The sequence below is a fragment of the Panulirus ornatus genome, chromosome 42 (assembly GCF_036320965.1).
Source record: "Panulirus ornatus isolate Po-2019 chromosome 42, ASM3632096v1, whole genome shotgun sequence".
NCBI lineage: Eukaryota > Metazoa > Arthropoda > Malacostraca > Decapoda > Palinuridae > Panulirus > Panulirus ornatus.
The window spans coordinates 13,585,452-13,599,982 of record NC_092265.1 but is presented as its reverse complement, the minus strand read 5'-3'; the positions used below and the strand labels follow the sequence as shown (position 1 = coordinate 13,599,982).

Below are 14,531 nucleotides of genomic sequence, written 5' to 3'. Positions count from 1 at the left end.
TCATTTCTTCTTTGATCAACTCTCCTCACACCACATATTGTCCTCATACATATCATATCCAACAAATTAATCCTTTCCATATTTGTTTATGTAAGGGCCCATGTTTTTTCATCCATACAACAATGGAAACTGCTATACCATCAAAGATACCCTTTACTCTCGCAAACATTCACCTACCTTTCCACACACTCCTCATTGCAATCAGGACCATAGCTCCATTACCCACCCTATGGCTCACTTCAGTTTCCATGGTGCCATTTGCTGCCAGGTTCACACCTAGTAATATAGATACTTTATCATAATGTGTTGGAAATGTCTTTACTTGATGGAATATGAGATTACAAGTCCGTTCATGCCTGTTGTGAGCTGTTCATTTTAACCCTCCATGTCTACTTGATTATAGTTTCAAAAAGATCATCATCATGGATGAAAGTAAGCCATTATTTCTTTTGTTGACATTTGGTAAACATAGGAATTTTAGAAGGATAAGCTTAGGATTGTTTTCAGTTAGGATATACTTCTTCAGTGACTCTTTTGTGCAGGATAACTAAAACTGATCTTTTTCTGTGGTATAAAAGATGGCTGATGTATAATTTTCTTAAAGCTTGATATGCCCTCCTCTTTTTGTTGTAAGAGTTGTCATGCAAAGTTTCTGATGAATCCAGATTTTGTATCTAACACACATCTGTAGGCCATGAGTCAGAAATGCATATTAGTTTGATAATTAATCTAAGAATATATGATGAAAATTGTTGTTTAAGAAATACATTTTCATTTCTATTAACAGTTGCAGGAGCTCTAGGTCCTTGTGTGTCTTCAAATGAGAAAGGTCCTAATGTTGCTGAGATGGAGATTGGCATTGGCAACACAACTAAATGGAAGCTATGTGGCTTAACTCCTAGTACCACAGTAGCAATATTCTTTGAAATTGCCAATCAGCAAGGTTCTGATGTCCCTGGAGGCCGTGGCCATGTGCAGTACATTACCAGATATCAACACCCTTCAGGCCAAACAAGATGCAGGGTTACAACTATTGCCAGGAAGTAAGTTCGCCATGCCCCATAAATGATCATTTGTATTTACATAGTCATGCTTCTCTATATATCCTTGGGATAGAGGAAAAAGAATTCTGCCATAGCATTCCATACATGTCGTAGAAGGCAACTAAAGGGGGTTGCCATGGGGGCTAGAAACCCTCACCCCCTTGTATTTCAATTTCTAAAAGATGAAACAGAAGAAGGAGCCAAGTTGGGAGTTCTCATCCTCCTTAGAGGCTCAGACTGGGTTGTCTAGATGAGTATGGGTGTAACCAAAATGAGTAGAAAGAAGAGATAGGTAATATTTAAAAAAAAAAAAAAAAAATAATGTTCTAGCTCTGAGTGAAACAAAACCAAAAAGTAAAGGGGAAGAATGATGTATGAATGTCTTAAGATTAATGGTATGAGTTGGTGAGAAGATGAAAGAACTAAGGAAGGAGTAGCACTACTGCCAAAGCAGAAGTTGTGAATGTGTGTGAGAGTGTAAAGAAGTGAGCTCTAGACTGCTGTTGGTAAACAAAAGTGGGGCAAAAGATGGGTGAATGTTGATGCTTATGCACCTTGCCATGAGAAGAAAGATCATGAGAGGCAAGTGTTTTTGGAGCAGCTGAATGAGTCTGTCACCAGTTTTGATACAAGAGACTCGGTATTAGTAATGGGTGATTTAAATTCAAAGGTAGGTAATGTGGCAGTTGAGGGTATGATTATGGGGGCATGGGGTACTCGGTGTTATGAATGGAAATAGTTGGAGCAAAAGGTAGAAACGATAGGTAAAAGTTGTAGGTAGGAGCATTAGGTAGTAGCTGTCAGTAGGAATGTTAGGTAGGAGCCTCTGCAAACACTGCGCTAGACTTGCCCTCTACCAGTGGCCTGTTAAGGGTGCGGCACTAAAGGCTAAGAAGCGGCACTAGATTTCACTAGTTATGGAGACTCTGTTGACATGGCCACCACACTGAGGGAGTTCCAAAAGGGAACAGGTATCAGAGAACCAATCACTTTACTCTTTTCCTTCTCGTACACATGCCAATTATCCTCGACAAAAACTTTTCTCTGCTAGCAACTTACCTCCCACACCATATACTCTTAATACCTTCTACAGAGCATCTCTGTCAACTCTATCATATGCCTTCTTCAGACCCATAAATGCTACATACAAATCAATTTGTTTTTCTAAGTATTTCTCGCATGTATTCTTCAAATGTGTGGAAGTCGAGAACATTATCTCGGAAAGCAAAAATGGGTATGTTTGAAGGAATAGTGGTTCCAACAATGTTGTATGGTTGCGAGGCGTGGGCTATGGATAGAGTTGTGCGCAGGAGGGTGGATGTGCTGGAAATGAGATGTTTGAGGACAATGTGTGGTGTGAGGTGGTTTGATCGAGTAAGTAATGTAAGGGTAAGAGAGGTGTGTGGAAATAAAAAGAGCGTGGTTGAGAGAGCAGAAGAGGGTGTTTTTGAAATGGTTTGGGCACATGGAGAGAATGAGTGAGGAAAGATTGACCAGAGGATATATGTGTCGGAGGTGGAGGGAACGAGGAGAAGTGGGAGACCAAATTGGAGGTGGAAAGATGGAGTGAAAAAGCTTTTGAGTGATCGGGGCCTGAACATGCAGGAGGGTGAAAGGTGGGCAAGGAGTAGAGTGAATTGGATCGATGTGGTATACCGGGGTTGACGTGCTGTCAATGGATTGAATCAGGGCATGTGAAGCGTCTGGGGTAAACCATGGAAAGTTGTGTGGGGCCTGGATGTGGAAAGGGAGATGTGGTTTCGGGCATTATTGCATGACAGCTAGAGACTGAGTGTGAACGAATGGGGCCTTTGTTGTCTTTTCCTAGCGCTACCTCGCACACATGAGGGGGGGAGGGGGATGGTATTCCATGTGTGGCGGGGTGGCGATGGGAATGAATAAAGGCAGACAGCGTGAAATGTGGGAAGTATTCTTTCTCCCCTATCCCCAGGGAATAATGAAATGTGAAAATGTGTGAAATGTGTGCATGGGTATATATGTATGTGTCTGTGTGTGTATATATATGTGTACATTGAGATGTATAGGTATGTATATTTGCGTGTGTGGACGTGTATGTATATACATGTGTATGGGGGTGGGTTGGGCCATTTCTTTCGTCTGTTTCCTCATGCTACCTCGCAAACGCGGGAGACAGCGACAAAGCAAAATAAATGAAAATATATATTCTTCAAAGCAAACACCTGATCCACACATTGTCTACCACTTCTGACCACACTGCTCTTCCCCAATCTGATGCTCTGTACATACCTTGACACTCAGTCAATACCCTCCCTTATAATTTTCCAGGAATACTCGACAGACTTATACCTCTGTAATTTGAAGACTCCCTTTTATCCCCTCTGCCTTTGTACAGTGGCACTATGCATGCATTCCACCAATCCTCAGGCTCTTCACCATGAACCATACATACATTGAATATCCTCAACAACACAGTCACCCCCTTTTAATTAAATTCTGGTGCAGTACCTTCCAAACCTGCTGCCTTGCCAGCTTTCATCTTCCGCAAAGCTTTCACTACCTCTTGTCTGTTTACCAAATTATTCTCCCTGACTTTCTCACCTCGCTCACCACCTCAACCAAAACACCCTATATCTGCCACTATCATCAAACACATTCAACAAACCTTCAAAATACTCACTCTATCTCCTCACTTCACTACTTGTTATTACCTCCCCATTACCCCCCTTCACCGATGTTCCCATTTGTTCTCTTGTCTTACGCACTTTATTTACCTTCTTCCAAAACATCTTTTTCTCCCTGAAATTTTACGTTACTCTCTCATCCCAACTCTCATTTGCCCTCTTTTTCCCTCTTGCACCTTTCTCTTGACCTCCTGCCTCTTTCTTTTATACATATCCCTGCCATTTGCACTATTTCCTTGCAAAAATTGTCCAAATGCCTCTCTCTTCTCTTTCGCTAACAATCTTACTTCTTCATCCCACCACTCCCTACCCTTTCTAATCTGCCACAAGCATCTTTTGTGCAAGCCATCACTGCTTCCCTAAATACATCCCATTCCTCCTCCACTCCCCTTACATCACTCAAAATCTTTTTCACTCCGTCTTTCCACCTCCAGTTTGGTCTCCCACTTCTCGTTCCCTCCACCTCTGACACATATATCCTCTTTGTCAATCTTTCCTCCCTCATTCTCTCCATGTGACCAAACCATTTTAAAACACCCTCTTCTGCTCTCTCAACCACACTCTTTTTATTACCACACATCTCTCTTACCCTATTATTACTTACTCGGTCAAACCACCTCACACCACATAATGTCCTCAAACATCTCATTTCCATTACATCCACCCTCCTCCACACAAAAATACTTATATCTTTTTAACAAGTTTTTTGTGTAATTTCAAGTTATGTCCTCTGGTTGTTCTATCCCTTACTTCCTTCATGACCTCTGCATCTTTTGTAATATATTTAGTTAACAGCCCACACCTTGAGGCAAGTCATGTGTGTGTATGTGTGTTTGACTTGAGCATCAAGGTGGGTGATGGGTCACAAGTCAGCTCGCTGGGGTGAGAGAGGAAAAAGTTTAGAACTACTGATTTGTGTGCTTCACATTTATTATTTGTGGATGTTTAGCTAAAAAAAGATTTTTCACTAGTTGGGCAGATCCTCAGAGTGGCCAGCACTTCATAGCCCTTGGGTTTGATCAAGAAGCAGCTGCAGTTTTAATGGCCCGCTTAGCTGTTCATCGATCAGAAACTGATCAAGATGGAACGGATGTCCTTCGCTGGGTAGATCGCATGCTCATCCGATTGGTAAGCTCTGACTCTTTCTCAGAAAATATTGTTTACATGTACTTGTCTTTTTGGTCTTCTCCTGCCCGCTAACTCCTTCCACTTTTGATTTACAGATCCTTTCCATGGGCCCATATCATTAAGCACACCCTAGTCAGTTCTTTCAGCCAGACTGTACTGCTATACATCTCATATACAGTGTCATATCTTAAACCTGTCACTACTTATAATGTCATTCATCAGGCATTTAATTTTCAACATGTTCACCTTCTTCCAGTCTTTTACATTCATTGCCCAAGACACATCTGTACAGCAACAGTAGTACTATACCTTCAGGCATACCAATCTTTGCCCTAATGAAATGTTTTTCAGTAATTTGAAACATGCATTCCACGACCATAAATTGAAAGATCCTGGTCCCACCATAAAGAAAGCAAAACTGCATGTGTTTAAATGCATTTCATTTTGACTGTTAACAGAAATTTTGAGGCAATATGAAATGCACTGATTTTGTAGGGAGTGAGTTTTGCTACTACACTTCTGAAAAACAAAAAAATCTAATAGCAATAGTAAGATGATGAGTGATTCAGTAAGTATTCATTGAGAAGCTTGTGGTTGCATTCTATTGGCAAACATATATATTTTTTGGATTACTTAGAGATAACAGTTCAAGAGTTGCTTTGAGCTGAAGATGCTTTTTATTCTAAGGTTTTATACTCCCATGGTAGGGGAATATTTCTCACAAAGATATGAGTGAGAAAAGTGTAAAATTTCTTGATAGCCTTTAATGCTCTGCTGTTTATGAATTGTTATTACTCTGACTGAAAGTGTTGAAAGCAGACTTTTGAATGATATTCTTGCTATGTTAGACCCTTTAAAAGAAAAAACACCCAAGATTCTGCAAGGCACTGCCTTATTTTGGTAATTTCGTAGTTGTCTTTGAAACTTCACATCCCAGTAAGATGGTACACTTCCTGTCAGATGCAGTGTTGAGAAACACTGCCCTAGGAGACACTGACCTATCTCTCCACTAACTGCTCATTACATTGTAATAAAGATTTTAGAAAAATTGAGCAAGAAGTTGCAAAATAGTAGAAAATACTTACTTATTCTCAGATTTAGCGAAAAAAAAAGCATTTTCTACATGTCTTGAAGCTTTTTCCTTTTTCATTAAATTTTTATTAAAAAAAGTTTTGTTATTGGATTGTATCGTTAACTTCCAATAGCAGGTATTAAAATTATTGGATCGATATTGGATTTGAAAATTGGGTTATCGGATTATCTTTCTCGAAGTTAATTTTTTAGTCATTGGTGTCCAACACTGTTCTTTCTTAATAAGAGTGTCCTGCCACATTGATATGAACCTCTTATAACACTTTTATATGACATATCCAGGGAAAGAGTAATGAAGTCTTACCTTTACTCAAACAAACAAAGGTCTTTACAGATTTTTGCTCTAATTTTTTCAATCTATTAAAATTACGTGATAGTATACTTAAATTTTTACCTACTTTAGCCCACCTGAAAAAAGCTGTAGGTTCCATGAATTAGTCATGGCACTGTCGCAGTATAGTTTTGTCTTTCATGTGCCCAGCCATATGACATCCAGCATTCTTAGGCTGCTCCTTCCCTGCCTTTTCCATGTCATAGAGCCTCTTCCATTCTTCCGTGATGTTGGGATGAACTTCCTTCTTTATGTGAATGTTACTCAGTTCTCCTATACCCTTCTTCAGTTGACTGGTTTTTTATGAGGTTCTGTCTCTTATTTTCTTATAAGCAACTTTTACTAGGATGTCTTGTGTGTTATTGACACCCCTGGTACCCATCCTCCATTGTAACTGGTTTTCATCATGGTCTCCCAACTTCAACCAGATCTTGCTCAACTTATCCTCTTCTGACATTTCTCCCTTCAAGCTTTTGTTCTCATCTGGAACTCCACTTGTTACTATATGGTATCTAGAGAGGTATGGAAATGGTCATTTTTCATGTGTTCCTGAGGGTAATTTTAAGGTGGGAAAGACAAGTAGACATGAAAAAAAGAAGGAATAAAAGTAACAGTTTTATTGTCAATCTTATTTTCAGTGTCAGAAGTTTGGAGAGTTCACACCCAATGATCCAAACAGCTACAGATTCCAGGAGAACTTCAGCTTGTACCCACAGTTTATGTTCCATCTCAGGCGGTCGCAGTTCCTGCAAGTCTTCAACAATTCACCAGATGAAACTTCATTTTACAGGTTGGAAGTTTTGTTTTGAGAAGAAAAACTGAATACTATTGAACATAGTGAAATTGATAGCATTTGGTTGTTTTGAAAGATATATGGTATTAGTGCAATGCATACAAAATGTTTGAGGGAGTTAATTGAAATAAGAAACCAAGAATAAAATGATGATTTAATGTGGTAGTGTATTATTGGAATGGAAGTGGGATCTTAAAAAACAAATTAGCATGCAAGATAGAGTAAATGTAATGAGAGACTGAAAATACATGTAAAACAATAGTTTCCAAACATAAAATTGAGATCCTCCCCTACCCCCTCAGGTCAGGTAAGTTAGCATTACATCCACTTCATTTACACTAAATAATTTCCACAAATGATAACAGCAAATTCAGCTTTCTCTACCTGTTTCTTTGTGCCATTGTCAACTTTCATCATTTAGCATTTTTTTTTTTTCTTTTTTTTTTTTTTTTGTCTTCCCATCACTGTTTCCTTTGTTAACAAGGTAGTGCCAGGAACAGACACAGGAAAGGCCTTATTCTAAAAAATTTGTTTTTTGTAGGTAGCTATCATTTATGAAATGTTTTAGTACATCTCATTATTTTTATCAATGACTGCTACCCAGCCAATGGTACTTGCCAACCAGTGGCAGGCACGCCTCACAGTCTACCCCTCAGCCAACTGGATATGCCTCCCTGCAGGAAGCATACTCCACAGCTTGATTACAATCACAGTTTCTTGCATATTGCGGGTGCATTTCATGACCTTGAACACTTTAATGAAGTCAGTGGAGATTCTTCAGTGGTAAACAGAAAAAGTAGCAACTAAACAAATGCACTTACATTAGGTATTTTGTCTTAGGTTGTATAGTATATTATGAGATTAAAAAAGGTGTCATTTCTATATCATGAAGGAACATTGTGGTTTCAGGATTGGTAGATGATATGCGGACCAGAAATTTGTTTTTGAGAATTTCTGTAAGAAATGCTGAGAGAAGGGGAATTGTTTGTATATGGCATATATTCAACTGGAAAAAGTATATTTTAGAGTTGATAAAGATGTTTTGTATATTTATACATGATATTGTATATTTGTATATTTATACATGATGGAGGAAAGCTATGAGAAGCAGTAAGGATTGTTTATCAAGAAAGTAAGACGTGTGAGTAGAAAGAGGAGATATTGGATGGTTTCAGGTGAAATTATTCTGCATCAAGCTTATGTGGTTTCATCATGGCTTTCTAATCTAGTGGTAAGGAAGGTAATTGCGAGGGTTTTAGAGAGGGACTGGTTTGCAGCCTGTCACTGGTTAGGGAACTTGGAGGGTGAATTAGTTGTTGTTAGCATATGACACTGTCCTGATGGCATTCTCATTAAGTAATGAATCTGGTGCCTGACTTTGGGAGAGTGTGTGATAGGGGGAACTTGAGAGTTAATGTGAATAAAAGTATAGTTTATGAAGTTTAGCAGGGGAAAGAAAAAGTTTGGTTTGAAAGAAACAGTTTGGTTTGAATGTCAGCTTGAATGAAGATAACATGGGGAAGCATTGTTTTTTTAGATATCTGGAAGTGTACATGGCAGCAAATAGAACCATGGCAACTGGAGTAAACCATTGGGTGAGTGAGAGAGTGTATGGAAGTAGAGGTCACTGTCTTGGAGGTCATGGATGTAAATGTTTGATGATATACTGGGACATGGGTAAATACAGTGGAGGAGTACTGGAGGGAGATAAATTTTAGTGGAAGAATTTGTGGGGTGGTGTATGGGGGGGAGGTATGTAAGGACAGGGATAAGTGGAGACGTTTGTCATTACCACCTCTATGATGGGAGTTCCCAGTGGGTATGGGCATCAAAGATATAGATAGATAGATAGGTCTACTGGTCCAGACTGTGGTGTGTGAATGCAAGTTTTTTACAATAAATGTAAAATTACTGAAAAGGGCATAGTAATTACCTATTTGCACTGTTTGGGGTGGGAGTTTTGCACTCGTGGGTCCCCATCACTTAAGCAATTTCTGCTTTTATTAAACTTACTAAATTATGTATGCTGTCTGCATTAGCCATCTCTTTAGTCATTCTACTCCAGTTATCCACCACTCATACTTTAGAAGTACTTCTCTTCATCCTCTTTTTATGTTTCTTCCTCACTTTCTGTAGCTCTGTCCCTACATCTCTCTGAGAACTCTTCACTGCCCACATAATTTATCTGCTTTAAAAACTTTAAGGTTTTAATTGATTAAGTTACCCCTCACTTTTTGCTTCCAGGGTGGGCAAATTAAAAGCCCTTTAATTTCCATATAATTCGGTTCTCTTAATTTTGGAACCTTCTTTGTTGCCCTCTTGTCGACCTATTTACTAGCTATTTGTGCTTCATGAAGTGGAGTGACCAAACTTGAGAAGCCTATTCTAGTTCTAGCCTTATGTGAGGTATGAAGTGCTTGCTGAATATTTCCTTATCCATATACATGAAAGCTATTCTGATATTTGCCTAAAAGTGGTTTGTCTCATCATCTATTCTCCTTAAACTTATTTCCTGCTAGATAGTGACCTTATTTAAGGCTTATTTTACTTTCTCCCATCCTCACTACTTACATTTTCTTGGGTTTGAATTACATCAGTTGGATGTCATACCAACTTTGGAGTCTTTTTAGTTCCCATGCAAGTTAGTGCAGTCCTCCTTGCTTTTCTTTTCTCTTGAGACCTTTGTATCATCTGCAAACATCATCAGGTAAGATTCAGTACCTTCAGGCAGAGCAGATCCCTGTGACATGCCATTGCCTACTTAGACCCATTTAGGATGTGTCCTTTGTTGCCTTCGAATGAGATGGTCTCCTGTCCACTGAAAGAGTTTACCCATTATTTCTGCTTGGTGATCCAGCTTCTTAATTGCCTCACATGCACTATAATGTCAGATGCTTTCCAGCAGTCCAGTTACAAACAGTCCACCCATCCTTTTCCTTTTTTCTTAAACAGAATTCGGTTTTTCATAGAAATCAAAGAGGTTCATTACATATGACCTCATTTCCCAAAAACTGTGTTACCTCTCACTTGGGCAATTTTTCCTCAGTAGAAAGTCACCCATTTGCTTCATCTTTTCCAAAACCATACAGACCACACTCATCAAGGAGATTTGTTTCAGGTTCAGCCCCTCTTCCTGGTCTTCTATCTAATAGATAAAAATGATGTTTGCCTTTTGCCACTCCCTTGGCACTTTGCCTTTCTCCAGCAACATCTTGAAGGTATTTCAAGAGGTGTATTGCATGTATGTGCATATAGATTCGGCATTTATAGTGAGATTTCATGAGGACAATGAGCCATGTTTGGATGAAGGCCCTTTAGTATTATGAGCCATGAATAGGCGAAGACATTCGTATTCTAAACCATTTATGGATGAAGACCTCTCAGTGCCTTGAGCCAGGTATGGGTGAAGACTCAGTGTAAATGTCTTATTTAGGTTTGTCATACGTTTGGCATTTCTTTTGTTAGCGAGTTAGTGCCACAGGTAAGATCCTCCAATCTTTTAGTAGTTTTCCCCAACTGCTTCATGAACCCTGCTTCAGCCCATTGACTGCATTCTTCCCCATGTATACCACATCACTTCAGTTTGTTTGATCCCTTGCATGCCTCATGCTTTTCTGCATGTTTAGGCCCGGAACACTCAGAGCATCTTTCATTCCATCCATCATGCTTCTTGGCTTTTCCCTTTTCCTTGTTCTCTCCATTTCCAATATGTTAACATCTTAGCCATCATACCACATCAGCACACCCTCCTCAGCTCTCTCATACATTCTTTTTACTACCACATGTCTTTCTAACCCATTCATTCATGTTTGATTAACCTTCTTCACATCACATATTGTCCTCAAATATTTCTTTTCCAACACATCAGCCTCTTTTATATGTCCCACTTTTTGCATCCATATGACACAAACGAGACTACTATGCCATCAAAGATTACTGTTTTTGCCCTTAAAAATTCCTGCAAGTGCCCAGGACCTTTGCCTCACCCACCTGCCCAGTGGCTTTCAGTGGTAGAGGCGCGTTTGGGGATCAGATGCAATGAAAGTGGAGTATTTGATGATTGGATGCAGTGAAAGCATTTTGTGTGATAGTAGTGGTATGAGTGATGTTGATCTCAGTTGATGAATCAGATGTATAGAGTGAAGAAGTGAGAAGTGCATGTATGTGTCAAGTGTGCAAGGTAAAAAATAAGTGCTTATGTAATTTTGATTCACTTGTTCACGCTGGGCATGGTTTGAGGATGAGTGATTTTCAGAAACATTTTGTACCTGCTCATCATGAGAGTAGGAAATGGAGTTAATGGTGATTGATACATCATAGGTAGAAGCATTAGATAAGAACTTAGGCAAACACTGCGCTAGAGTTGCCTTCTGCCAGTTTTGGTGACTTACCAGGGCCACCACTTTGAGGAAGTTCCAGTTGAAACAGGCATCAGAGATATAGATAGTTACATTCATACATACCTACATAAGTGGTTTTAAGCTTGTGATTTGATGTATTTGGATAGGTTACTTTTTAACTTCTATAATCCAAATTTATTAATTTATGATTATTTATGTACTTAGTTGTATGTTTTTAATAAATCCTTCAGATACTCATGTAACACATTTTAAAGCTAGATGAAACTCAAGCTTGAAACAAGGCCACATGCAGACTGGCAGAAGCCATTGATCATTTAAGATCTTTTTGAATTCTAGCCTAGCTTGTGATTTTAACATATCATATCTGTCACGATGATGATGATTGTGTCTTGTGCTGAAATGAATATTGAAAATTTTTTGAGGTACTATAGGAATTCCAGATTTTTTACATAAAGAATTGTTAACATGAGAGGTAATATTAAATTTTGAACAATAAAGACGTTTGCTCTCATAAAGAAATCTTCACAGATGTATGCTGAACCGTGAATGCGTAACAGAGTGTCTAACCATGATCCAGCCAGTGTTGTATAGTTACTCCTTCAATGGAATTGAAGCAGTCATGCTGGATACCTCATCAATACAACCAGATCGTGTTCTATTATTGGACACCTTCTTCCTTGTTCTTATTTTTTTGGGAGAGGTAAGTTACAAACCTAATCTTTTCTGGTAATAAGAGATGACTTAACTTGTATGTAAATCTAACTAGATATATCATCATTTTGTCTTTTCAGCCATTTCACCATTCTCTGCTTGCATAGCATAATACTGTTGGTATCACTGTACACAGTCTATTTCCTACCATAGGTTAAGTTCTGCACTATTTGTAGACTCTACTGGCTGGCCACAGGTGGCAGCCCAAGCAAAAGATATGTCGATAAAACAGGTTGGAGGCCTTGATATATCACTAGTGACCAAGAAGTCATGAGCCTTCAATTGAGACTCGATATGTTTGGGAACACAGCCATTTCCAATTGAGTTATAGGTATACTCTTTTTTGTAAATGTTCTTTACTTTTACATGTATTCCTTTCATTTTACACTGGGAAATGGAGAATTTGAAGATGTGATTATTTTAGATTTTGTGCAGTGCATTTTGTAAGTCGTTGGGCATTTAAAGGCTATATATGTTAACTGTTTCGTTAGTGAATATTGCCTTGACACTTTGAACAATCTGTTTATGCTGCTTATAATTATTATCAAGCTCAAAAAGGTGTTTGTACTGAAAACTGTCTATTGGACATTTACATTGGAATTTGATATGTTTATCATTGAAATTTCAGACAATGGCAGCATGGAAGAAAGAGGGTTATCATGAGCAGGAGGAATATTCATCTTTCAAGGAACTTCTGCAGTCTCCTGTTGATGATGCACAAGACATACTTGCTACAAGGTTCCCCATCCCTCGATATGTAGAAACAGAACAAGGTGGCTCACAGGTAACTCACACCATGTCTCCATTATTGTAATCTTTATCAAATGCAAACTAGTGTAACTGCCGCTTTTAGTATGAGAATTTCATTGAAACGATATGAAAGTATACCATGATGAACTGAGAAAGAGATACATTTGCAAAAATGTTTATTTCATAGATTCTGGATGCAGAGTAGAAAAATGAAAATTATATGGGAAGGTATTGATTGAGAGGGTGAAGGCATGTACAGAGCATCAGATTAGGGAAGAGCAGTGTGTTTTCAGAAATGGTAGGGAATGTTTGGATCAGGTGTTTGCTTTGAAGAATGTGTGTGAGAAATACTTTGAAAACCAGATGTATTTGTATTTAGCATTTATGGATCTGGAGAAGGCATATGATAGGGTTGATAGAGATGCTTTGTGGAAAGCAAAAATGGGTATGCTCGAAGAAATAGTGGTTCAACAATATTATATGGTTGTGAGGCACGGGTTATAGATAGGGTTGTGTGGAGGAGGGTGGATATTTTGGAAATGAGACATTTGAGGACAATATGTGCTGTGAGGTGGTTTAATAGAGTAAGTAATGAAAGGGTAAGAGAGAGGTGTGGTAATAAAAAGAGTGTGGTTGAGAGAGCAGACGAGGGTGTATTGAAATAGTTTGGTCTCATGGAGAGAATGAGTGAGGAAATATTGACAAAGAGGATATATGTGTCAGAGGTGGAGGAATGAGGAGAAGTAGGAGACCAAATTAGAGGTGGAAGGATGGAGTGAAAAAGATTTTAAGCAATCGGGGCCTGAACATACAGGAGGGTGAAAGGCGTGCAAGGAAAAGTGAATTGGAACGATGTGGTATACCGAGGTTGACATGCTGTCAGTGGATTGAACCAGGGCATATGAAGCATCTGGGGTAAACCATGGAAAGTTTTATGGGGCCTGGATGTGGAAAGGGAGCTGAGGTTTTGGTGCATTACACACGACAGCTAGAGACTGAGTTTGAACGAATGTGGCCTTTGTTGTCTTTTCCTAGCACTACCTCGCGTGCACGTGGGGGGAGTGGGGTGCCATTTCATGTGTGGTGGGGTGGCGGCTGGAATGGATTAAGGCAGCATGCTTTCTCTGCATATTGGAGTCTCATAGGATCATTATGTAGAGTCAGATTTAACAATGACTATGAATGGAACAACATTGCCTAAGAATTATTTAAGTTTAAAGTTATTGTACAGTAGCTACCTTTCCACACCTTAGCATGGTCAGTTCAGAACCCTGTCTTACCAATATATAGGAAAGTCTGGTACATTTTTAGGGGTTTTCTTTACTTGTGGATACTAAACTTCTGTAAAGAATTTTTTCCCCACAGGAGAGTTCCAGAGGATCATTTGCACAGTTTAATGATTAAGCATAATTCTGCATGTACCACCTTTGCTTCTTAAGAATAAATGACTAAAAAATTATTAGTACAGTATGTCTGTAGACAAAGCAAAAAGTTTTCATGCATGACAACTAACCATGTACATATTTGCTAACTTCTTGGGCCAGGGAGGGATACATGGCAAACGGCTCAGCTGGTTCACTGCATTGCCATCACGTATCATCCAGATATCAATGTTGCAAAGTATAAGAAAGATAAATAACATAAAAGAGCATAGGAATG

General features: G+C 38.9%; 1 protein-coding gene across 4 annotated transcripts in view; it reads left to right on the top strand.

The window, feature by feature from the left end:
* Sec23 (transport protein Sec23) overlaps positions 1-14,531 on the top strand; it is a 74,144-nt gene that overhangs the window by 50,324 nt on the left and 9,289 nt on the right. For all 4 annotated transcript variants that reach the window (XM_071686579.1, XM_071686578.1, XM_071686577.1 and 1 more), the window contains exons 11-15: positions 788-1,043; positions 4,678-4,834; positions 6,896-7,047; positions 11,940-12,111; positions 12,751-12,906. In XM_071686579.1, coding sequence (XP_071542680.1) covers positions 788-1,043; positions 4,678-4,834; positions 6,896-7,047; positions 11,940-12,111; positions 12,751-12,906 — 893 coding nt within the window. The remainder of the gene's footprint in view (positions 1-787; positions 1,044-4,677; positions 4,835-6,895; positions 7,048-11,939; positions 12,112-12,750; positions 12,907-14,531) is intronic.